General features: G+C 39.6%; 1 protein-coding gene across 1 annotated transcript; it reads left to right on the top strand.

The window, feature by feature from the left end:
- Window positions 1-556: 556 nt before the first annotated feature.
- On the top strand, window positions 557-3,154 carry LOC116254038 (zinc finger protein GAI-ASSOCIATED FACTOR 1-like). The gene is made up of 3 exons (XM_031629064.2): window positions 557-1,022; window positions 1,164-1,560; window positions 1,672-3,154. Exons 1-3 carry the CDS (start codon window positions 866-868, stop codon window positions 2,792-2,794), a joined length of 1,677 nt encoding a protein of 558 aa, XP_031484924.1. The 5' UTR covers window positions 557-865; the 3' UTR covers window positions 2,795-3,154.
- The last annotated feature ends 22,527 nt before the right edge of the window (window positions 3,155-25,681 follow it).

Raw genomic sequence — 25,681 nt, 5'->3', positions numbered from 1 at the left:
AGGAGATTCAAGGGAAGCGAATGACACCATCTGTTGTGTTGCTGCTAGGGAAAAGCAGAGAGAGAGAGAGAGAGAGAGAGAGAGAGAGAGAGAGGGAGGTTGCTGAATCAGTAAAGTAGAAAGGTAATGAAGTTGATTCGAAGCGAAGAATTGTACATTGAAGCTGATACGGGGTGAGGGGAACTGGCACAATTATAACTTAATCATTCTCACCAAAAGGGGTGAAAGGACTGCCTTCTTTTTCACTTTCTCTTTGCCTTTTTCTTTCCTCTTTATATTTTTTACACAGATATCCATCGATCTTTTGTAAAGAACCACCTCAGCGTTTGTGTCATCACCTCATCATATGTGTTATCATGTAGAAATCACCTCACCTAGACCACCACCTTTTACTTTTTTAACAGTTAGAAAGGAATCAACTAAAACCCACTAAATTAATACTTGAAAGCTAAAAGCTGAACCACTCCAAAAGAAAAACACCATTCGACTATTATGTTGCCTTAAAATAATTCGGTTCTGATGAACGCCACCAGATGTTTAAATTTTCAGGGAGAGAGAGAGAGAGAGAGAGAGAGGATATACTTCAACTTTCGGTCTGCTTTTGTGTTTTTGCTTCTACCCACGCATATTCGAGAGATTCACCGGCAGTTTAGTGCTGAAAAAGAGTTTGCTGAGATTGCTTCGCTTCATGGTGAAGTGGGCATATATGTTGGCAGCAAGGTGTTTATCTTTCCTTGCTGTGTAGAGGAGGTTCTTACTTTATTGAAAGCTTTTCCTTCTCCTTTCACTTCTCTTGCTAACAGAACCCAAGAAAGCTTTTGATCTGAGATTCGGCCGAAGAAGCATCGCCAGTTTTGGAAGAGTCATGATCAATCGGCGAGACATGTCCGACGCCGATGCGATTCACCTACTGCCATCTACCAGAAGCTTTATGGCGGATCCAAAACCTGCTTTAAATCTAAAGCAATCCGAAGATCAACCTCCTGCTAAGAAGAAGAAAAGAAACCTCCCTGGAACTCCAGGTACCATTAATTTCTTCTTCTTTTCTCTTTGCTCTGTGATCTTGAGATTTGTGTCTCCCCACTCTCTGGTTCATGGAAAAGGCGAAGGATAGTGATGAATGGTTGGAGGTAAAATTGCTTAACTCGATCGCCTTCATACAGATCCGGATGCAGAAGTGATAGCGCTATCCCCACGGACGCTCATGGCCACTAACAGGTTCGTGTGCGAGATCTGCAACAAGGGATTTCAAAGAGATCAAAACCTGCAACTGCATCGCCGTGGCCACAATCTCCCATGGAAGCTCCGCCAGCGGTCGAGCAAGGAGGTCAGGAAGCGGGTATACATCTGCCCTGAGAAGACCTGCGTGCACCATGATCCCTCGAGAGCTCTCGGCGATCTTACGGGGATCAAGAAACATTTCAGTAGGAAGCATGGCGAGAAGAAATGGAAGTGCGAGAAGTGTTCCAAGAAATATGCCGTTAAATCCGACTGGAAAGCCCATTCCAAAACGTGCGGGACTAGGGAATACAAGTGCGACTGTGGCACTCTATTCTCACGGTGACCTTCATCATCTTATTCATGAAGAAGATTCATCCATGGCAGCTCATTTTTTTCATTAATTGAAAGATTTAAGGCTCTTCGTTTACTTTGTTGGTTTTCTGATTGCAGGAAGGACAGTTTTGTAACTCACAGAGCGTTCTGCGACGCCCTGGCGGAAGAGAGTGCAAGGCTTTCCACCGGGAACTCGACCAACATAGACTTCAAGAACGACTCCCTTAACTCCAACTCCCATTTGGTTAGCTCCCCATCATCGCCGTCCAGAGCAACAATATCCAGGGGATCTGTCAACCAATTCTGCCCTATTTTGCAGCCTGCCTTCGCTGCTGGAGACTACACCGCTGCCGATCTCGGGCAAAGAAACTCCGAAAAGGAAGGACTGTCTCTACTTATCGATCAGTCCATTGACGTTGGAGCTAATCCACTAAGCTACTTCCCGGATTCCTGCAAGCCCATGGCTGGCTCAGCCGTCACTCAGGGACCCAGGAGCCTGGGCTGCCCGCCACAATTGGTACAGTTGGCATCGGCGACAACCCTGTTCAGCTCATCGGCGGTGGCGGAGGCATTGGCAGCGGCAGCGCCGGAGTATGGTGGGTGCTTCCCCTCACTGTGGATGAATAGGACTTCCTCGGCCGGAACCGTGGCTAACCTCTCACTGTCGACGTCCAATGGTGCTTTGATGGATGAAATGGTGAAGAACCAGCAGTTGGGCAGCTTAGCTTCTTCGTGCAACACCTCTCAGAACCAGAAGGTGAATTCCTCTCACATGTCAGCGACAGCCTTGTTGCAGAAAGCAGCTCAAATGGGTGCAACCACAAGCAACCCATCTCTGCTGCGTTCAATTGGCGTGTCCTCTTCCAAGGCCGCCTTTGTGTCGCCCCACGATGTCCAGGCCACAAACGAGTTTCAGCTGCTTGGGCAGTCTAAACAACAGGAAAATTTGCAGGAGTTCATGACTTTGCTGCCGGCAGCGAACGGTAACGGGGTGTTCAACCATGCAAGCGTGAGTTCCTTTATAGATTCATCCCCCACTTTGGCAGGTTTGATCCTGCCAAGTTCAAGAAACGGTCAGCTAAAACTTCAATGTCAACGTCAAGAAACTGAGCATGGATTGACAAGAGATTTTTTAGGAGTTGGAGACCCTAGTGGGCGGTTCTCAGAGCAGGAGCTTGCGAGCTTTGCGGCAATTCGGTCTTCCATGAATCTGAAAGCCTACAGTGGCAGCGATCCTTGACCATAGAAGTGAAATCCGAAGCATAGATGCAGCTAGAAACATCCGCCAAAAGAGTAGTTATGAATGAAACATCTGATGTTCATTCTCTCTAAAACTCAGGCGCTTAAACTGACATACAAACACTGTCACAACTTCATCTTCTTCGTGACCCTATGATAATTAAACAGAAAAGGAAGAAGGTGTGGATAGATATGGCGCCATTAAGGAGTTCATGACCGTTATTCCTCTTATCCAGTCCTTTCATTCTTTCTACCTTCCTTACTTTTGTTCTGTGCAGCTTCACTTGAGAGAGATCATGTAAACAAAAGCGTCGAGATTGGTAAAATGATATGGGCATTGGGCACCGCTGTTCTTTACTCATATCTATCAAGTAGTTCGCCCTTTGACAATTCTTGGTCACCTTACTTCTCATGCTTACGAACCAGAAAATTTTTAGAATCATAAGATCAGGAAATCACTTTGTAGTCTACCCTTGAAATCTCATTAAAGAATTCAACGTCTCGTAGTTAAGAAGGACAAACACGACAAGGAATATGGTCATGACGTGAATGTCTCTCCCACCGTCTCCTCCTTGTTGGAAAAACAACAATTCGTAACTCTCTCACCACCTTATTCTTCAGACCCTCCGGTGAGCCCCGTTACAAGTTGGGGTTTGGTTTTGTGCATGTGGGGCCTATAAAATTTCTCTTCCCATTTTACCCTCTAAAAGACAAAAGGGATCCATTGCACGTGCTTATGCTTTTACCATGGATGAATGTGCTTTCTGTGCTTGCCTTTTGTGCTTTTTTATTTAGAAAAGCTCATATTGTAAGTTTGTATGGTCTTTTTCGGTTATAATAAGTGAGAGATGGTTAAGTGCATTAGAGTGAACCGTGCACAACCCCTGGTGCATGATATGTGGACCTCTGACTCACTCTTAAAATGCCCTTGGCTCACCCATGGGGTAGGTGTCAAGCACTCATGCACAGGCATGTGCATATAAGCAGCTTCTTAAATAAGTGAGTTGCCAGCAGTTGATTGTCATCTCCAAGCGCATGCATTTTCTTTTGCATGGAATGTGGCCTTTAATGATATTAATAATATATTTATTGTAAGTTGGTTGAAAATTGGATGCATTTCCTTGATGGAGAGTCGGTCTTCACTTGCATTGGTGAAAACTAATGGAGTTTGAAAAAGACATCAAACTGTTTGCTCGTCGTCCTTGTCTTATTCAAGAACAATAGCAGAAAAATGAGAGAAATATAATAATACTGCATGGAGTCATTTTAAAGAAACAAATTAGAGAAATGGAATTGCAGAAACATTATGAAATCGTGACACCATAAGAAGCAATAGGCAGATCCCCATGTCGTCATTCTCTATTTCAAATCGTGTGCAATGTTGTAATAAATGGAAGACAATCTCAAAAGAACATAGCCAAGGGCCAAGACAGACTATAGCAGCAAGTTTGGATGCAAAACAGCAGAAAACAAAGATAGCCAAGATGGCGATCACGCCTAGTGCTTCGTATTGATTTTGATCTTCAGACATATATCTACATTGTCTTGAGAAGAATGCTACCAGCAGCTTCCACGTAATACTTAACCATGAAAAATTTTAATTTATCCTTTAAGAAAATAAAACTCAACATTAACTAGAGCATGCAAATGCATAAACTTAGTTTGGATTTTGTAAAGATAAACTGTTCTCTTTCAAGAAGCTGTGTAAAGATTCTACCAGCTACAATTATAAAGGAACATACTGAATTTGAATTGCACCTGCCTTTGCTTAATCTCTTACAAATTGGCAGTCTATCAATATGTGATTGGTGTGTTCATGCTTTACGGGTTAGGCTGACATTTGGAAGTTGACTTGTCACATAACAATAATGCTGGTTGTATAGTTGAGACTTACAAATATGCAATAATAGCTTTGAACCACATAATCCATAGGTTTGTATTTGCAAGTGCATGGGATTTTGTATCCAATGTCATACACAACAAAACACGAAAATAAAATAGATATAGAGTTCTTTTTTTTAAGTGTAGTCTTTTTTTTTTAAAAAAAAAGTGAGGTGGAAGCAGAACAATCACACACCTATATACTTGGCCTAGGATTGATATGTCTATTATGCACAGATAACTTGCCTACATAATTAATGTATGGCACGATCTGTTCTAGCAGTTAATGTTGCCAATGAAAAACACCTATTAATAAAAATATTACTTTATACATATGTTAGAGAGTCATAACTCTCAAGTCTTGGTCTCTAACAGCAAAAAAGGTGTACAAGTTTGTATAGGTAGAAGTTTATAGGAGAAAAGTATATGACGTTGTCATATTTCTTCCCAGCATTCCCCATCCATTCAGCTGCCTAAACAACAAGCATCATCCATTACATGGTGAAAACCTAATGAAGGCAGATAGATGTAGCATCAGCACAACCACTAAGTACAAAGAAAATCATCACAAGATCTCTAATATATCATTTGAGTGTAGAGTTTATGTATTGTATTGATTGTTAAAATAATAACGAGTGAGTATCATCACTGGAAGAAAAGAAAGCTCACTCTAGCACTGGTAAATCATATTTCAAAAGGTTCATTAAGTTTGGTTTGCAATTTTATTCAACATTCCAACAAAGTAGACTCAATCTGAATCACAAAAAACTGACGATATCAGTGATAATAGAGAAAACAGTTAAATGAACAAACAAACAAATAAATAAATAAATAAATAAATAAACATGCAATTGAGAATCTCATGAATTTTTATGATTTTTATGATGCATACACACACACCCACCTGAGTAAGATCAATGATGTCACTTATCTTGTCAGTGTATTTAGGGCTGACCATTATGCAGCTTAGAGTCCCAAACATTGAGTTATCGAGAATATTGGCATAGTTTGGAGTAACCACTACCTTGACGCATATTTCATTGAGCTCAATTGTATTATTGCAGTAACCATATCCCACACTTGCTGCCTCATGACGAGGATGAGCTCCTCCAAGTAGCTGGGGGAAGAATCACTTTATACATCAATCTCTGCGTTCAGGAGCATTCCAATCACATGGATCCTGAAACCCCTATGCCACCTAACCTGGCCCCTCTTATGTAGGGCTAGGCATCGGGTTGGGGTGGGCTGGGCCAGCCCAGCCTAAAAAAAAATGCCCAAATGTAAGCCCGTCATTGCCATCGGGCCAGCCCGAGACCCGGCCCGTTTCTAACCTGGCCGGGCTGGGCTTTGTATTATCGGGCCTTGGGCTTTAGTGTATGCCCGAGGCCCGCCCCTGCCCGATTATTGTTGGTCCGGGCCAGATCTTGTTGGGCCAGCTTTTTTAGGCATACACTATGTTTTGTGTTGTTAAGAAAACCCTTTTAGCTATTGTTTCCTTGCAAAGAAAAAAGCTACACTGTGAAACTGAAATGCTTGAAATTGAGCTTTTGTGAATGTCACAAATATCACATTAGTAGGGTAATACTAATACCCCATGAAGGCAAAAATAAAAGGATGTGCAAGTCACCCTGGCTATTAACAAAAAGGATGAACATAACTAGTGCAACAAATACTGTGGTAGAAGGTAATCACTTTCAGCTGAACTGAGGACAAAAGTACATGAGCAAAAACTTGAAAAGGGTGTAATTTCATCCACCACCCTGAAAATGTGTACATCCATCGTAGAGTCCCCGTGAGTTAACTAAAAAACACACACATCTCCTTCCTCCAAATTGTTAGCAAGCGAAAAATGCCCCAACCATGTATAAATTTGGCATGGCCATCTGCATGGTAACATCCAACTTGCCATGACATACCATTTGAATTGAAAAGAGTTACTTTGTTGTTCAAACGACATTTGAGCAAAAATCTCCTTGGTATGCTCTGTGGAGAAATTTGTTGGCAAGCAATCACATAAAACTCAGTTTATAGGAGTGAAATCAAAATAAAGCTCAGTATATAGGGTAAACCATGAAAAATGAGCAAGAAGTTAATTCCGTGGGCAACTGATGTACATATGAAACAAAAAAGATGAAGTTTCTTGACGAATATCTGCAATTGCATATGCATAAACTAATTATGAGACAATGTAAAAGAGGTTTATGCAGCAAGATAAAGGCATCTGAAGGCTTGACAAACCGTGAAAGTGTCTAGAGATTGTGAAAATGAAAGGAAGAAGAAGAGAAAGCATAAAATTTTAACATGGTTCAGCCAGTGAGTTGGCCTATGTCCACGATGAAGTTTTCTCAATCAATGTCTCACACACTATGAGAGGGAGAGCTTCCTTTATTTAATGGATAACCGTTACAAGCTAGATTCATATTTTTAGGATATTGATTATATTTATGATCACCTTCCATTATCTTAGGAGGGAGGTTACAATCACAATTCGATATTTTAGGAAGGGGAGATCTTTTGGATATGCGTTTATCTCTTTCTCAACACGCCCCCACGAGCCATCCCTTGTGGGAACAAGGTTGAGCTTGTTCTTGAGATCATGAAATTTTGGTCCAGCTAGTGCCTTAGTCAGAATATCTGCAAGCTAATCTTCATATTTAACAAACTCAATTCTAATCTCTCGTGCTGCCACTTTTTCTCTGACAAAATGGAAATCAATCTCGATACGTTTGGCACGGGCATGAAATACAGGATTGGCTGCAACATATGTTGCACCTAGATTATCACACTTTATTTTTCTTGTATAAGAACTTGAAGATTGTTAAGAAGATGTTGCAACCATATTAATTCAGCCGCAGCCCCTATCATGGGCCGACTCTTCCGGACCGTGCGGTGCAGCAAACTCTCGCCAGTAAGCCGCAAGCCTTTGCCTTGTTCAAGTGGGCACAGATCACTTGAACGTCTTTTGAAAACTCAAGACACAAAATACACATAGAGTGTGGAAAGAAAACTCGCAATATATTCACTTAAACAATTGAGTACATCACTTTATTTACAAAGAATGGCCGAAGACACTTACAAAATTCTTATGCCGACCATCCAAAATAAGGAATACCAATTTTACACTTGGGGTCGGTTTTGGGAGGGTGCTGCGACACAGGTGAACACTCGAGCTTACACCAAGACACAACATAAACAAAGCAAATACAACAAAAGCAAAAGATGACTTTACAGACATGACACAAGGAAACAGTCTCCCCCCTTCAAATCAAGTGTCGTCCTTGGTGCTAGTAGCTTCGTGGTAGATTCTGACTTCTTCTGGATGGCTTCACTTCAAACGAAATGCATACTCCCATGTTTCTTCATATACCCACTTGACCAAGTATCGCTTCAGTTCGCCAAGGTAGTTGACTTTGTATAGAAGGATCTGGTCCAATTGTCGATCGGTGACCCGTCGAGTCGAAGGGGCTCGTTGCAAAATTGGCTCTCGTCGGGATAGAAGGGCTTAAGGTTGCAGACGTGAAACATAGAATGCACCTTCGAGTTCGGCGATAGGTCTAACTTGTATGCTAACTTCTCAATCCTCTTGACCACCGTAAATGACCGTTCATATTTTTGGATCAGTGATCGGTGTCATCCACGTAAAATACCTGAGCGGTCTGGGTATAGTTTGACAAGAACTTGGTCTCCCACTCGAAACTTGGCAAGACTCCGATTCTTGTCAGCCCATTTCTTCATCTTTTTGGCTGCCTTATGCAAGAACGCCTTAGCTACCTCTATCTGTTCTTGTCAGTCCCTAACAAACTAGTAGGCGAAGCTGTGTCTTCCATTCTCTTGGGCAGCAAGAGTGTGAGGCATCAATGGTTGCTATCGGGTGGCTACTTCGAAGGGGCAGTAACCTGAAGACTCGCTCTTCTACAGGTTGTAACAAAATTGGGCAACATCGAGCAGCTTTACCCAATTTTTTTTGGTTGGCGCTGACAAAGTGCCATAGGTACTGTTCTAACAAGGCATTGATGCATTTGGTCTGGCGGTCAGTATGTGGGTGGAAGCTTGTGGAAAACAACAAGTCTGAGCCAAGCAGCCGAAACACTTGATGCCAAAACATGCCTGTGAAGCGAACATCGAGATCAGTCACAATACTCTTCGGCACGCCCCAGTACTTTACGATGTTTTTCACAAACATCTTTGCCGTCTTTTCCGTTGGACTCTCCTTCGTAATTGGGATGAATGTGACATACTTAGAAAACCTATCCACAACAACGAAGATAGAGTTGTAGTCATCTACTTTAGGTAGACTCACAATAAAGTCCATAGAGATGCTCTCCCACAGACACTCTGGAATAGGAAGAGGCTCGAGTAAGCCGACAGACTTCTGGTTACTCCTCTTGTCCTGCTGGCAGATGAGGCAAGTCTTCACATATGCCTCTACATCGTCGCACATGTGGGACCAATAATACCATCGTTTGAGAAGGGCCAGAGCCTGCTCATGGCTTAGATAGCCAGCCTGAAGCGTATCGTGGCACTCCTTTGTTAGCTCTCACCGGAGATTACCCCACTTTGGCACGAAAATGCATCTGTCCTTGGTGAGGAGCAATCCATCTCGTAGTCAGAATCTTTGAGTCTTTCTCGCTTTGGGCAAGGCAACCAAGTGTTGGGCCGATGAGTCCTGCTACATTCTTTCACAAACCCGCTCAAGCATCGCACCCTCCAATTGGGCTTTGGAGGTCCCCGCTCGAGAGGCTGCAAGTTCTGCCTTTCGACTCAATGCATCTGCTACCACGTTGGTCTCACCAACCTTGTACTCCAAAGTGAAATCAAACTCCGCCAAGAATTCCTGCCAACGAGCCTGCTTCAGAGTTAACTTCTTCTGGGTTTGAAGTAATTTGTGGTTACATTATCTGTCTTGACGATGAACTCTGCCCCCAGTAGGTAGTGCCCCCATATGCACAAGCAATGCACAATGGCAGTCATTTCCTGTTCATGGACCGTGTACCGCTTCTCAGGTCCTTCAGCTTTCGGCTATCATAGGCAATTTTATGACCGTCCTACATTATTACACCACCAATGGCAGAATCTGAGACGTCTATGTGTACTTCAAAGGGCTTTGAGTGATCTGGCAATCTGAGAAGGAGCTCTTGTACAAGGGCACGCTTAAGGCCTTCAAAGGCATCTTGGGCAGACTGAGTCCAAATCCAGAATCGATTCTTTTTTAGTAGGTCAGTGAGGGGCACCGCTATGAATGAATACCTCGTGATGAACCGTTGATAGTAATTGGCCAACCCAAGAAAGGACTGCAATTCAGACACATTTGAGGGTCGCTTCCAGTGTTAAACAACTTTCACTTTCTCCGGATCCATTCACAGCTTTTCCTATAATATGGTCGAAGAAACTGATCTCTCTTTGGTCAAAGATGCATTTCTCCTTCTTCACATAGAGATCATTTTCTTTGAGTACCTGGAACACCGTTCTCAAGTGACCGACGTGCTCATCTAGGTTGTTGCTAAAGACCACAATGTCATCAACGTAGACTGCCACAAACTTGTCAAGGTAGGGGTAGAATATCTTGTTCATTAGGGTCGAGAAAGTTGCAGGGGCATTCGTCAACCCGAATAGCATGACTAGGAACTCATACGCTCCATAGCGGGTGACGCAAGTTATTTTTAATTCATCACCTTCTACGATTCTGACTTGCCAGTAGCCGAAACGAAGGTCTAGCTACAAAAAGATCCTCGCTTTGCCCAACTGGTCGAACAAGTCCACTGTTACACCCTTCGCTTCTCCTATGATGGACCTGACTTCAGAGTTCATTGTTTTAAGGGTCCTCTGTTGCATTACAAGTTTCAATCCCACTCACTCCGCCTCCTCTCTTGAGACGAAGTTATGCGTTGCTCCAGAGTCTACCATCACAATAGTAGACATTCCATTCAGAGTGACATATAGGTACATCAGCTCCTTGTTCACCATACTGCTAGACACTGCACGACTTTGGACAACATTGATCGTCAAGGTGACACCCATCCGTGGTTAACCTTCTTCGGTCTCACTCGTTTCGGGTAGACACGTGCTTGGTGCCTTCCTCCGCAGACCTAACAAATCACTTCTCTTGGTGGCCCAGTGTAGTCTTTGCGAAAAAAGGGTTTTCTCTCGGTTGGCTTATGGGATACTGATTCATTTCTGTTATCTCACCGTTCCTCTTTCTTACCGCCATGGTCGGACTTCTTCGTAGACTTGAAGGTATTGGTGTAGCTTTGCGTTGGGTGTTGGCGAAGCGTTCGGCTGCCACATATGCTTACTCCAAAGTCTCTAGATTCGATCTCTCCACGTTGGCTTGGGCTCAAAATTGGAGCCCTATGATGAACCAGTGAAGTTTATATTTTTCTGGCATCATAGGCACGTCTAACATGACCTTTTGGTAGGTCTTGACATAATCTCTCAAGGCACCTGTCTGCTTCAGGTTCGCAACCAACCGATAGGCATGTCTTTCAGCATCCACAGGCAAGAAGTATCCCTTCAACTGCTTGCAAAGTCATCGAAGGTCCTAATTGTGCAGTCCCCATTCTCAATATCTAACATTTTTTGCCTCCACCAAGCCATAGCGTCTCCTTCTAACAACATTGTTGTGGTCTTAGTATTCAAGTCCTCCTCTACTACGTTCTGCAAGTCCAAGTAGTAGTCTACTTGGAACAAATAGTTGTCGATTGCCCTGGCATCCCGGTTACCACTATACTTCCCCAGACGTTGAACATCGACCCTACTGGTCCTCTCTTGACTACTACTTGCTGAGTTAGTATGTAGCAATCTTTGGTTTGAAGCCCAAAGTCCGACGACTTCATCCTGTAGAGTTTTCACTAAGTCAGAGAGTGGTCGGTTCATGGTCACCGACTCGGCTATCTGTTCCTGCATCAACTTCATCTCCTCCTTGAATCCCTCAAAGGCTTCGGCAGCAAACCCGATGGCTTCTTCATGGGTGGCCACATCTGTGACCAACTGATTCATCGTTTTCTCTAGGTTTCCCTAGTCATGGGCCAGGCTTGTCTCCTCTGGATGGCCAGCTCCTTGCCTTTGGCACCTTGCAAATTGTATTGTGATGCTACAATGTCTTCCTAAACAGCAGGAAGCCAGTATGAAGCTCTACACCGACTCTCCAATCGCTTTCCTAGATTGAGCAGAATTTGGGCTCTGATACCAGTTGTCATGGGCCGACTCCTTCGGTACGTGTGGCGCAGTAACCTCTCGCCAGTAAGCTACAAGTCTTCGCCTTGTTTAAGTGGGTGCAGATCACTTGAACGCCTTTTGAAAACTCAAGACACAAAATACACAAGAGTGTAGAAAGAAAAGTCGCAATATATTTACTTAAACAGTTGAGTACATCATGAGGGAAAGCAAGCAAACTTTACACTTTACTTGCAAAGGATGGCCGAAGCCACTTACAGAATTCCTATGCCGACTATCCAAAACAAGGAATCTCAATCTTACACTTGGGGCCGGTTTTGGAAGGGTGCTCCAACACAGTGAATATTTGAGCTTACACCAAGACACAACATAAACAAAACAAATACATCGAAAGCAAAGGATGATTGTACAGACACGACACAAGGGAACAACCCCAACCATGGCTTTATATTATGCTTCTGTGCTTGAGCGAGCAACGGTTTGCCACTTGTTAGATTCCCATTATATAATATTTCCTTCAAGCATGGTGATAAATCCACTTGTTGACCTCCTATCATCAGGACATCCAACCCAATCTGCATCAGAGTAGGTTTCAAGTATCCAATGAGTCGCTCTTTTTATGTGTAGGCTAATATGTTGTGTTCCTTGAAGATAGCGAAGTATTCGCTTCACATAAATCCAATGTATATTGGTAGATTCATGAAGGAATTGACAAGCCTTGTTGACAGCAAAAGCGATATTTGGGTGAGTGAGTGTTACATACTGTAATGCACTAACAATGCTTCGGTACAAAGTTCTATCTTTCAGTGTATCTCCTTCACATTAGGTGCTGCCGGTGTGTTTACCGTCTTGGCTTCTTCCATTTGAACCTTTTTTAGAAGATCTGTGATATATTTGTGTTGTGATAAAAGAAGCCCATTAGCTTGGCGATTGACTTCTAGTTCAAGAAAGTAATGAATTGTCCCAAGATCTTTGATGGAGAACTTATTTCCAATGTCATAGATAAATTTTTGTAATTCCTACAAAGAGATTCCTGTCACAATAATATCATCTACATAAATGAGAATATAAGCAATGTAGGACTTAGACAAATATATGAACATGGATGAGTCAGATTTGGATCCTTAGAATCCCTTGGATATAAGATATGTGCTCAGACTTTTAAACCAAGCCCGAGGAGATTGTTTGAGGCCATATAGAGATTTCTTCAACCTACACACATGGTGTGGATTGCTCTTGTCTTCAAACCCTAGAGGCTGACTCATATAAACTTCTTTCCTTTAGAGTTTCAAGAAGAAAGACATTGTTAACATCCAGTTGATGAATTTTCAATTTTGACTAGTGGTAATGGAGAGAACAAGATGAATAATAGTAGGAATCACCACTGGGCTAAAAGTATCGACGTAATCAATGCCTTTATGTTGACTATATCCTTTGGCTACAAGGCGTGCTTTAAACCAATATACAGACCCATCGACATGCCGCTTGATTTTGTAGATCCATCGACATCCCACTACATTATAATGAGGCATACAAGGAATCAAATCCCAAGTTTTATTTTTGTGAAGAGGTTCAATCTTACTGTTCAAAGCTGCTTGCCATCGATCATCCTGTTGGGCTTCTTATAGGTCAAGAATTTCAGTTTCAATGTCAATAGGTTTTGTCTCACTATGATAGGTGAATACTCTAGATCGCCAGGTTCCATCTTGAGAATGGTAATCATAGAGTGGTTTCTGATACGACTAAGGTTTTCAAGAGGTAAGGAAGGTTGATTGGATTCTTCCTGGGTTGTAGGTGCGGAAATAACCATGTTGTTTTGTTGGGAAAAGTGACGGTTGGGAGAGACATTTGAAGGCTCGCTTAGAGTGGGTGCACTAGGATTGGGTAAATGGATGAGTTGGGAACTGGTGGTGGTTTGGGAGGTATCTTTAGCTAATCAGTGGTTGATCTCTTGAGAAGTAGTGCGTGGTCATGTTCTAGAGTATAAAAAGGTGTTTTCATCAAATATAACATGTCTGGAAATAGTAATATGCTTGTCTAAGGGATTGTAACATATGTAGTCTTTAAAGCATTTTGAGAAGCCAAGAAAGACACACACATGGGACTTTGGAGAAAGTTTTGTTTTATTTTGAGGGCTTACTAATGGATAAGCAGAAAACATTAAGGTTCTCCATTGAGGCTTAGTACCAAGAAGTTTCTCGAATGGAGTTGAATCTTGTGCACTAATTGGTAACCTGTTGATAATATATACTGCCATTCTGAAAGCATCAATCCAAAAAAAAGGTGGCAAACAAGCATTAATAAGCATAGTAAGTCCAACTTCAATAATATGGCGATGTTTTTGTTCCGCTACACCATTTTGTTGTGTGTATAGGGACCTGAGAGTCATCTTTGAATGCCATGAGAAGCAAGATACATAGAAAATTCTGCACTCATAAACTCACTTCCGCAATCACTATGAAAAACTTTGATAATGTACTCAAGTTGTTTTTCAATGATCTTGTGAAAGTTTTCTGAAAGCACAAGAAAGTTTCAGACTTCTTTGGAAGCATAAAAATCATGGTGAACCTTGAAAAATCATCTACTATTATCAACTAATATTTGTATCCTTATATAGAGATACATGGTGAAGGTCCCCATAAATCAGCATGTAATAATTCTAAAGAAGAAGACGTTTTCAACTCAGCTGATTCAAAGGGCAACCGATGCATCTTAGCTAAAGCACAAACAGAACAAAAATGCTCTTTAGGCATTGAGTTAGCAACAATATATTTAGATGAGGTCATGTGATTCAAGAAAGAGTCATTTACACGTCCCAAATGTTCATGCCAAAGTTTGAAAGTATCTCTAGGAACTTGAGCAACATTATTGAAACAGGAAATGTAAGTGTTGCATGTCTGCAATTTATTTTCAGTAGGCAGTTTTCTTACAACAATGCTAGTGTTTGTCCATGCGTAAAGCTCATCCTTAAGCCGTCCCTGATGCATTATTTCCCCAGTTTGCATTTTCTTAACAGAAAAATCATGAGCCGTAAATTCCATTTTGCAGTCATTATCTCTATTGAACTTAACAACAGACAGTAGATTCTTATGAATCATAGGAACATGAGGCACATTCTTTAACTGAAAACTTTCATGCTTAAAAGGTAAGAACATGTTACCGATGCTTCTAATGGATAGTTTTTGTCTGTTGCCAATAATATTAGAGTTGCAACCATGATAAGAGGATTTACCTTCCATAGATTGATCATAGTTTGTCATATAATGGGACATCCCCATATCCGGATACCACTCTTGATTGTTGTCCATCACATTAGGAGAGGAAGTCGACGGTGAAACAACACTATTAATAATGTTCCTTTATTGAGAGCCATAGCCATAAAACCTTTTGGAATATCATAACTCTGTCGAGTGTTGTAACCCTTACGACCACAGTATTGTCAAGTAATAGTTGCAGACATTTTATAGTTAGAGATATTACTGCAGCCTCCATTATACCAACCTACACCATTTTGTTGTGGTGTGTAGGGACATGAGAGTCGTCTTTGAATGCCATGAGTAGCAAGAGACATAGAAAATTCTGTACTCATAAACTTACCTCCGCAATCACTATGAAAAACTTTGATCTTGTACTCAAGTTGTTTCTCTATGATCTTGTGAAAGTTTTATGAAAGCACAAGAAAATTTCAGACTTCTTTGTAAGCATAAAAATCATGGTAAACCATAAAAAATCATCTAATATTATGAACTAATATTTGTATCCTTATATAGAGATACATGGTGAAGGTCCCCATAAATCAGCATGTAATAATTCTAAAGAAGAAGACATTTTCAACTCAACTGATTCAAAAGGCAACTGATGCATCTTAGCTAAAGCACAAACAGAACAAAAATGCTCTTTAGGCATTGAGACAACAACAATATATTTAGATGAGGTCATGTGATTCAATAAAGAGTCATTTACACGTCCCAAATGTTCATGCCAAAGTTTGAAAGTATCTCTAGGAACTTGAGCAACATTATTGAAACAGGAAATGTAAGTGTTGCATGTCTGCAATTTATTTTCAATAGGTAGTTTTCTTACAGCAATGCTAGTGTTTGTCCATGCGTAAAGCTCATCCTTAATCCGTCCCTGATGCATTACTTCCCCAGTCTGCATTTTCTTGATAGAAATATCATGAGCCGTAAATTCCATTTTGCAGTCATTATCTCTAGTGAACTTAGCAACAGACAGTAGATTCTTATGAATAATAGAAACATGAAGCACATTCTTTAACTGAAAACTTTCATGCTCGGAAGGTAAGAACATGTTACTTATGCTTTTAATGAATAGTTTTTGTCTGTTGCCAACAATAATAGAATTGCAACCATGATAAGAGGATTTACCTTCCATAGATTGATCATAGTTTGTCATATGATGGGACACTCCCGTATCTAGATACCACTCTTGATTGTTGTCCATCACATTAGGAGATAAAGTCAACAATGAAGCAGCACTATTAATTGTTCTTGTATTGAAAGCCATAACCATAAAAGCTTTTGGAATATCATAACTCTAACGAGTGTTGTGACCCTTGCGGCCACAGTATTGTCAAGTATCAGTTACAGGTATTTTATTGTTAGAGATATTACTGCAGCCTCCATTATACCCATGACCTCTATTGTTCCTACATCCTCCATTGTATGTGCCAAAGTTGCCTCGACCACTGCCATTGTATGAGTTATAATTGTTGCAACCACCATTTCGGTCTCCTCTCCCTCTTGCATAAGAATTCTCATAGTTGCCAGTCCGATGAGTAACCATGGCTATTGTTTTTGTTTCTTGAGAAATATCAAGAGGAGGTGTAAGAATTTGTCGACGATTTTCTTGAGAAATGAGCATATCAAAAATTTCAGAGAGTAGTTACGGTAGTGATGAAGGCCTCATATTCAGTAGACAGTCCATTAAGTGTATATAAAACCAAATCAGTGTCAGAAACCTGATGATTAATAGCAGCTAAAGAGTCATATAAAAATTTGACATGATTTAGATAATCAGCCATCATCATATCTCCTTTCTTTACGTTCTATAAATCCCTTTTTAACTGAATGATTCACAAGTTAGATTGAGAAGCATATTGTTGTTCTAAAGCACACAAAGCCTCACGTGCAGTGGAATATGAAATTAATTGTGGCAGAATATGTTCAAATACTATAATCTTAATCCAACTTAAAGCTAATTGATCTGTCTGTTCCCATGCTTCAAAATTAGGATTTACTATGGTTTGATTTGCATCAAGATACTCAAGAGGAGCAGTAAGGGTGCCGTTGACATACCTTAGTAGTCCTTGACTATTCATAACACTGGTAATTTGAGATCACCATAGTAGATAATTTGTTCGATCAAACTTGATAGATACGAAACTGGAAAATGCATTCCACTAAGTAGTTGATGGTGCAGCATGGCTAGGACTAAATGTTGTGGAAGATGACGAGTTTGGTGTTGCCATTGATCAAAGAATGAGGAATAAAATACCAAAGTTTTAGTGCTCAACAGCCAGAACCACCATAGAAAACAAACGCCAGTGAAAACTATCGTTGTGTTCTGATAGAAGACTTCTCTATTGGAATCGTAGGCGAGGTTCTCCCTTGTAGGAATTTACCGAAGGCTCCTAAAACCAGTGGCTCTTGTAAAATCAATAGCTCCTCAATGCCTGCTCCAAAAATTATAAAAATTGGTGGGAATGTTCCTTGGAGACAGACAAATCCAACGAGTTCTTGTTCGACTTTTGTCGCCATTGGATCTGGCAACACCAGCCAAAATTGCAATGTTTTGTTCTGTCACTCTTGGAAAAAGCTTCCTGAAACCAGCAACTCTTGTAAAATCAATACCTCCTCAACACCTGCTCCAAAAATTATGAAAATTAGTGGAAATGTTCCTCAGAGACAGATGAATCCAATGAGTCCTTGCTCGACTTCTATCATCACTGAAGTTGACAACGCTAGCCGAAATCGCAGTGCTATGTTCTGTCACTCTTGGAAACAGCTTTCTGAAACCACCGACTCTCACATGTACAAAAAATAGCAGAGAAATTTGTGGTGGCAAAAACGAAGATTTTAGATCTTGAACAAGCAAACTGACAAGAGATGTTTGGATGTCCATGGTGCTTTTGCTCGACAACTAGAACCACTGAAAAAATTACCACTAGTGAAAGATGTCTTCTGTTGAAAATGTGAGAAATAAAGGCAAAAACTTAGTCATCCCTCAGATTAAATCAAGGGGAGATTATGTTCGCCACCCGTTGGAGATGGGCGAAAGCCCTTTCGCTAGAGACAATCACACGTTTATGGAATCAAAATGATTTAAAACATGAACAAGCTCACAAACTGACGAAAATCTTGAACAGGATGACAAATCGACGACAAGAAATCCTCTAAGCAGAGACGAGACGAGTCACCAGATGGCAATGAATATTTGGAAATGTTGATCATCGGCAACAACCATCGGATGGACAAGAAATTCCTCTGTACGACCTCTACTCCTCACGCGTGCCTTTATGTCTCTGATACCATGTGAAATGGAAAGAAAAAAGAAGAGAAAGCATGAAATTTTAACATATTTCAACCAGTGAGTTGGCCTACACCCACGATGAAGTTTTCTCCCTCAATCTCTCACACACTATGAGAGGGAGAGCTTCCTTTATTTAATGGATAGCTGTTACAAGCCAGATCCATATTTTTAGGATCTTGATTACATTTTTTATCACCTTCCATTATCTTTGTAGGGAGGTTACAATCACCATTCGATATTTTAGGAAGGGGCAGATCTTCCTGATCTGTGTTTATCTCTTTCTCAATAGAGATTCATGCATGAAATGCACTAAGGTCATTCTGATTAGCTCAACAAGAATAAGGTAGTCAAAAACTGAATTTTGTAATGAGCAAAATATATGATCTTCATTTGATACACCATTAACAAAAGAAAAAGAAGAAGAAACATACAATATCCCCAACATAAAAATATTAGACAAAGTGCAATCCACAAGACTAATGACATATATTAAGAAACTTTTGTTCCTCAACCATCAGCAAAATTATGTCATAGTTTAACAAAACACATTTGAACTTCGACTTTCATGAAGACTTCTATATGACTTCATTTCTTTAATTATCTTGCAAAATACTTTCAATGGTTAGTCTAAAAAAGTAAATAAAAATAACATGTAACAAATATTAGACAATAAACTGAAACACACCAAATACAAAAGGTTTACCACAATGAAATATGAATCATGCATTGAATTATCATTTGTCATTCATCACCAGAAGATTTATCCTTATCTTCAAAACTACAAAAAACACATCATCAATGACATTAGTATATCATGAAAAACAAAAGGAATCATTCAAAAATTATTTTTAAACAATGAACATCTTATGTTTCGCATGAATTGTCTTCATCACGAATCCAACTTTATGTACAAATTAGTGCTTCAATAGTTTTAGGAGTAGTTAAACATCGATAATCACTAATGATTCTTCCAACTGTACTGAATGCAAACTCTATGTTTACTTTCATTTGCCTTCCACCAAGATAATATATTGAAGCTTTCATTCGGCCGGGGTCGTTCTATTGGATCATTTAACTGTGCTTCCACATCTATGAGAGGTACTTGAAAAGATGCAGAACTCATGTAATATGTGAAGAAGAAATCTCTCGAAAGCTCTCTCTTCTTCAAATTCCACAATGGAGTTGTTTGCGTTTTCATTTTCTTCATCGTTTGTACCATATACATTTTTTTACTCAACATACAATTCATGAAGACTGCTCTCTACTCTTTCATATTGTACCATTGCATCAACTTCATTTGAACTGTCAAACACATATTTCAAGTATCACAATTTAGGCCTAGGATCTAAGACAAATGCAATTGCAAAGAGCACATTGTAGTCATTTTTCTAATACTTGTCAAATTTTTCTTGCATTTTGTATGCTAATGACATTATATAATCATTGTCTGCCCCATGATGTGTATGCAAATGGTTGCATACCTTCTGTATTTCTTTAAAAACCACATTAGCTGTTGCATTTCTAGTGGCAGAGAAGATATTTGTAACATTACAGAATAACTTCAAAAACTGGCATAAAGTTGCATAAGACCATTCATCATCAGAAAGTAAATTTATATATTTGGGATCTATATAAGCCAAATGTTGAAATGCATCTTTGTAGAACAATGCATCTCTCAACATGACATATGTAGAGTTCCATCGAGTTGGAACATCATAGGCTAATTTCTTTGTACCATTCAAGCCCACTATTCTTATACAATACTTTAAGGAATGTAATTGCTTTGGTGATCGCTTTACATATTTAACACTTTCACGAATTTTTGAAATTGTATCATGCAGATTATGCATACCATCTTGTACCATAAGATTTAGAATTTGCACACCGTAGCAAATATGCAAATGTTGCTCCTTCACTAGAATAAAATTTCTTCTTCCTAAGTTCCTTTCCAGTGTAGTTATTGCACTAACATTCATCGAACAATTGTCAGGAGTAATAGAAAATAACTTTGACTGAATCTTCCGTTTAGAGATGCATTCTGACAAAACCTCATACAAACTATTTGCATTATGTAGTGGAGGTACCTGTACAAAATTGAACATATGAGCATGCAACTTCCAATATCTATCAATATATTGTCGTGTCACGCATAGATAACCCAATGTTTGCTTTAAAGTTCACATATCAAATGTCAATGAAACTCACTGCGTAGAATCATTTATAAATCCTTCAAATTGGGCTTTCTCAGTCTTGTACATTGACATAATTTCTTTTTTCAACGTTCTTCTAGAAAATGGAACAAAACTTGTACTGTAAGCTTGAACAAGTTTGTTATGATATTTATATTTTGCAAAATTGAACAAAAGCTCATGTGCTATATTACACACTTTGACATCAACGTTATTATAGACTCCGTGTCAAATTTTTATACACATAGAGAAGTTGCACTAGAGTCATCAACTGCAAGTGATAAAGTTCTTTGTTTTCCTTCACTGATTTGCCTATTTAAACAAGATTTTATATGTCGACTTAATTGACTAGTTCCATTAGCACTGCTTGGTTTCATTCGCTCTCCACAAGGTTTGCATTTGGCAAACTCTTTTTTCTTATATTTAACCAACATAAAATCAATCCATACTTTTGAAGTCATTTTTCTCTTGGAGACAACTTCTCTCTCGGTAGATGAGTATGATTCGAATGATTCTATAATAGGAGTTGGACAATATTCTTTATGAGAGGAACTATGCGACATAACTGACATAAATTGAAATGACACATGTAAATAACCAAGACAGTAAAAAGAACAATAAGATGCATAATAAAGTTTGTAAGAATGGACTTGTTGAAACTATTGATGAACAATAACTAAAACAGAATAAGTTGCAACTTGTTGAAAGAAACAAACATGCCAAAATATATCACATAGAAGATTGAGAGAAGTTACATGACAAACAAACATACCAAAACAAGTTCAAGAATACATAACTTTAAGTTACATGAGAGAAGTTACATGATAATCTATGTCACAATCTATCACTTCAATTGTTTCTGTAACCGTATCAATGAATTCCATTACTATTATATCAAAATTCTCTTTATTCCATTTCATGATGCTCCAAGAGAGGGAAAGCATCAATGCTACTAAATCCTCTACCTTTCACCATTGCTATCATCTGAACAAAAAATGACCATGTGCCACAACTTTATATGACCAAAAATAGATTCCATAGGCTATCATTATCAACTTAGTTAAGGTAAGTTTAGTTTTAGACATAGAATACTCTAATTCACGAATCTTGTGTTCTTCCAAATCTCTGAAAGTATTGTTTCAGCTTCTTGTAGAAGGCCATAGACAATGTATTATTGGAAACACAAGCCACCCTATGTTGTACAATACTATGACAAGAAGAGAACCTCCTTCTAAAGAGAATCTCCTTCTGAACTTTTCCAATTTCCATCATATGACTGCTGAAATTTTGGAAACACCTATGGTCCCTGAGTTCTATCCATTACAAACATTTTCATTTGTACTAATCTTTAGGTATGGTAAGCCAAATTATAGAAAATAAGAAAATGATGGGCACTAGAGCATAAGAAAATAATAACTATTCTTCATAAATGGTCAAAATCTAAGAGCAGAAGATTCCATAGGTTAAAAACAAAGCAATTTGTAGCAGAATGAAAGCCCAGATTAAAAAATAATAATGAATATGGAAGACAATAAATTAATTTATGACAAATTCAACATTATAAATTTGTCAAGCAATTGTAATTAGCAAGCTCATAAAACTTAGATCATGATATTGTTGAATGCAGGTATGAAGAAAGACAAACATTTTCTACATCACCCTTTCCAAAGGTTGAAGAAGCGCAGTTTTAAACTAACGAACACCACGTCCACTAGATGTTGGATCCAACCTGTGAGCCTTTTCAAAAGCATACAATCGGCCTACACAAAAAACCAGAGGTATCAAGTGTTAGATTTAACAGCCAAAAGAGATGTTCCCTATGTTGCCTGACGTTGACACAAGAAAGCTCTACTAAGTAAAGTGCCCCTGTGGTGAAATAGACTCGCTTTAGACATTTGGACATCTTATCGTAGACTAGCTATGCATAATGTTAAACAAAATTATCAGGCTGGAGGAGGCAGCCGATAGGCAATGGGGAGGACCGGAGGAAGCGGCCGATGGGCAATGGGGAGGACCGGAGGAGGCAGCCGATAGGCGATGGGGAGGACCAAAGGAGGCATGTGAATCGTCGATGGGTGACCACGACGACCGATGGGAAGGACCAAAGGAGGCAGCCGATGGGAGACGGCAATGGCCGATGGGGAGGACTGGAGGAGGTAGAAGATGGGCGACGGGGAGGACCGGAGAAGGCAGCCGAATCGCCGATGGGCGACGGTGATGGCCGAGGGGAAGGACCTGAGGAGGCAGCCGATGGGCAACGGGAAGGACCGGAGGAGGCAATCTCGCAGCTCACTCCTCTCGCAGAGCCGCAGGTGCAAAGGGAGTGGAGGACTAGAGGAGAAGTGAAGAACGACAGACGACTCGAGTCGAGAATGAAAGACTGAAAGTGTGAAACAAAAATTCTAAGCTAATTTTTTTTTCAAAAAAAAAAAGTAAGTTATTGTCTGTCTTCTCAGGCCCTCGATGATCACAGCTGAAAGCCTGAGCCTGACCTATTAATTACAGGCTAGGCCGGGCCTAAAATTAAGCAGTTTTTCAGGGCCCGGGCCCGAGTCAGGCCGGGTACCAGATAACTAGTGGCAGCCCGGCCCAATGCCCATGCTTACTTTTATGTTTTACAGTTAGGTTCGACACTTTATAGTCACAACGTGTGCTTGTAACATACTTTTATTTCCAGTATACCTGATCGTTCTTGAACTTTCTCATTATACCGTCAACCTGAAAATATAAAACCGGCCTTAGGCCATTGTCTACATCATAATGATACCTTAGGCCATGAGCATACATTTGTGTAGAGTATATAAACAACCATCATGCTCAATCAATTCAACGCATGAACATACTTTTGCTTCTATCATCACTACCCTGTCTATATTATCAAATACGTTCATTTCGGAGCTAAAGCATAGTTTATCATCAAACAAGACACTCTTGGAACTCAATTACGTGCATGTATCATCATTATAGTTCTAGTTTCTTTTTTGAGTGTTGCAAGTATTTCCAAAATCAGATACAACTAAATAACATGCATGTATTCATAAACATGTATTCAAAGAATCAAATTGAACTTAATTAACTTAAGTCATTTACTTAAACTTGCAGCTTAGTTCAAGCCTGATAAATCTCAACTTTGCTAGTCTAAGCACTCTACAACCATGTGATTATTCTACTTATGTTTTATTAACATTAAATCTTAGCTAAAACTCCATGTGTTCAATTGCCCGCCCACCTTCATCTTGACTATGGGTATGCCCAAGGTAGTCTAACCAAAACTGGATCGTATCCGACCTAGATTTACTTGTAATCATGGTCAATTAACGCTAGTTGGGTCTCACGGCCAGCCTAACCCACTGTCAAATTTCATGATATAGCAAACTGGTGCATGGTTCAACATAGACTTCAACACAGCCTAGATAATTAAGCTACACAAACACTATTGGCACAATCAATTCAATGCATGTATGATACACGCAAAACAAAGAGGTTCAAGATTTTTAGTAAAAGTTTGGTGGCATCTCATCTACCAATCTGATTTTTTGAGATTCCGATCCATCAGAATCGTGAAGAATAGCTATAGAGTGCAGCTTAAAAGAAGCAATTATACTTTTTTTATTAAAAATCTAAAACTTTACATATAATAGAAAAAGTTGTAATAACTTTTATTACATCTGATATTTTAGTAAAGTCTCTACTCTAGGTGATTACAAAGAGCAAGAGGAAGAATTCAGCAAAGTTTTGTAATGGATAGACACTTTCTCTCTCTACCCTCTCTTTCTTTCTTCTCTCTATCTCACTCTCCTTTCTCTCTCTTTCTCCTCTTCTCCGTCTCCTCTCTCTTTCTCCTCATCTCTCTCTTTCTTGTCACCTCCCTCTTTCTCTTCTTCTCTCTCTTTGTCTTCTCCTCCCTCTTTCTCCTATCCTCTCTTTCCCTTCTCCCTCTTGCTCTTCTCCCTCATGTTGCACCCCAAAGGGGATGGCAACCCCTATTTATAGCCAAAAGTTATTATTTTTTAAATGACTAGTTTCAAATTCAGTTTAGCTGAACATGTAATCTCGGCTTAAGAGCTATAATCCGTAATTAATTGGGTGCATAAGCTCTTAAACTATCATTAGCTAAACTTAATCATGATTAATATGATAATTACTAATCTACCCATGGTCATGGCTGAAAATTACAAGTTTGTAACTGTCCAATGACCATAATACCCCGGTCTTATTGGTTCTTGGACAATTTTAGTCTCATAGTTTGACTGCTTCGTAACCATTAGACATCCGTTTTCCATTTGTTCGGAACATAAGTGAGATTAAGTCGTGTACAAGTAATATTAATTTTAAGTTTTGATGTAATGCCTTTGCGATACTCACATAAAACAATAGTAAAGTTTAGAGACTTTTAGGGCTAAAACTGTAATTCGTAAATTGTTTATAATGCCAAGAAGTTGTATGTTATAATTCATACCCCACTAAGAAAATTTATCCTCAAAATTTCTTATGTATGTGAAAATAGTTGGGGATAGTGCTTCTGCATATCGGCTTTCAACTCCCAACTATTAAGGTTTGTAACTCCATGGAATTGCCATTCTATCTTTACTACTGGTATCCTCTTTGTTCTCAGTACCCACTTTTGTTCATCAACTATGCAACATTGACACATGGAAGACATCATGAACCTGTGAATTCAATGGTGGCATTGCCAGTCAATATACCATCTCACCAATTCTTTCAAGGATTTCAGATGGTCCAATAATTCAAGAATTCAATTTTTTCCTCTTACCGAATCTGAAAATTCCTTTAATTGGGAGCACAAGTAAGAAAACATGGTCTCTAACTTCAAAGTTTAGAGCTCATCGTCTCTTATTAGCATAACTTTTTTTATGATCTTGAGCAGCTGATAATTATTCCGTATCATCTTCATTTGGTCAAGATAATGTTGTAAAACCAAAGGATATTCATTTTTTTATCACCAATTTCATCTCAATATATAGATGATCGGCATGGACGTCCATATGAAATTTCAAGAGTTTCATGCCAATGGTCCAATGATAGTTATTGTTATAGGTAGATTCAACTAACTTAACATGTTTATCTCATTCACC

Source organism: Nymphaea colorata, chromosome 5 (assembly GCF_008831285.2).
Source record: "Nymphaea colorata isolate Beijing-Zhang1983 chromosome 5, ASM883128v2, whole genome shotgun sequence".
Lineage (NCBI taxonomy): Eukaryota > Viridiplantae > Streptophyta > Magnoliopsida > Nymphaeales > Nymphaeaceae > Nymphaea > Nymphaea colorata.
Note: the sequence above shows the minus strand (reverse complement) of the source record. Positions and strands in the feature narration are given on the sequence as shown.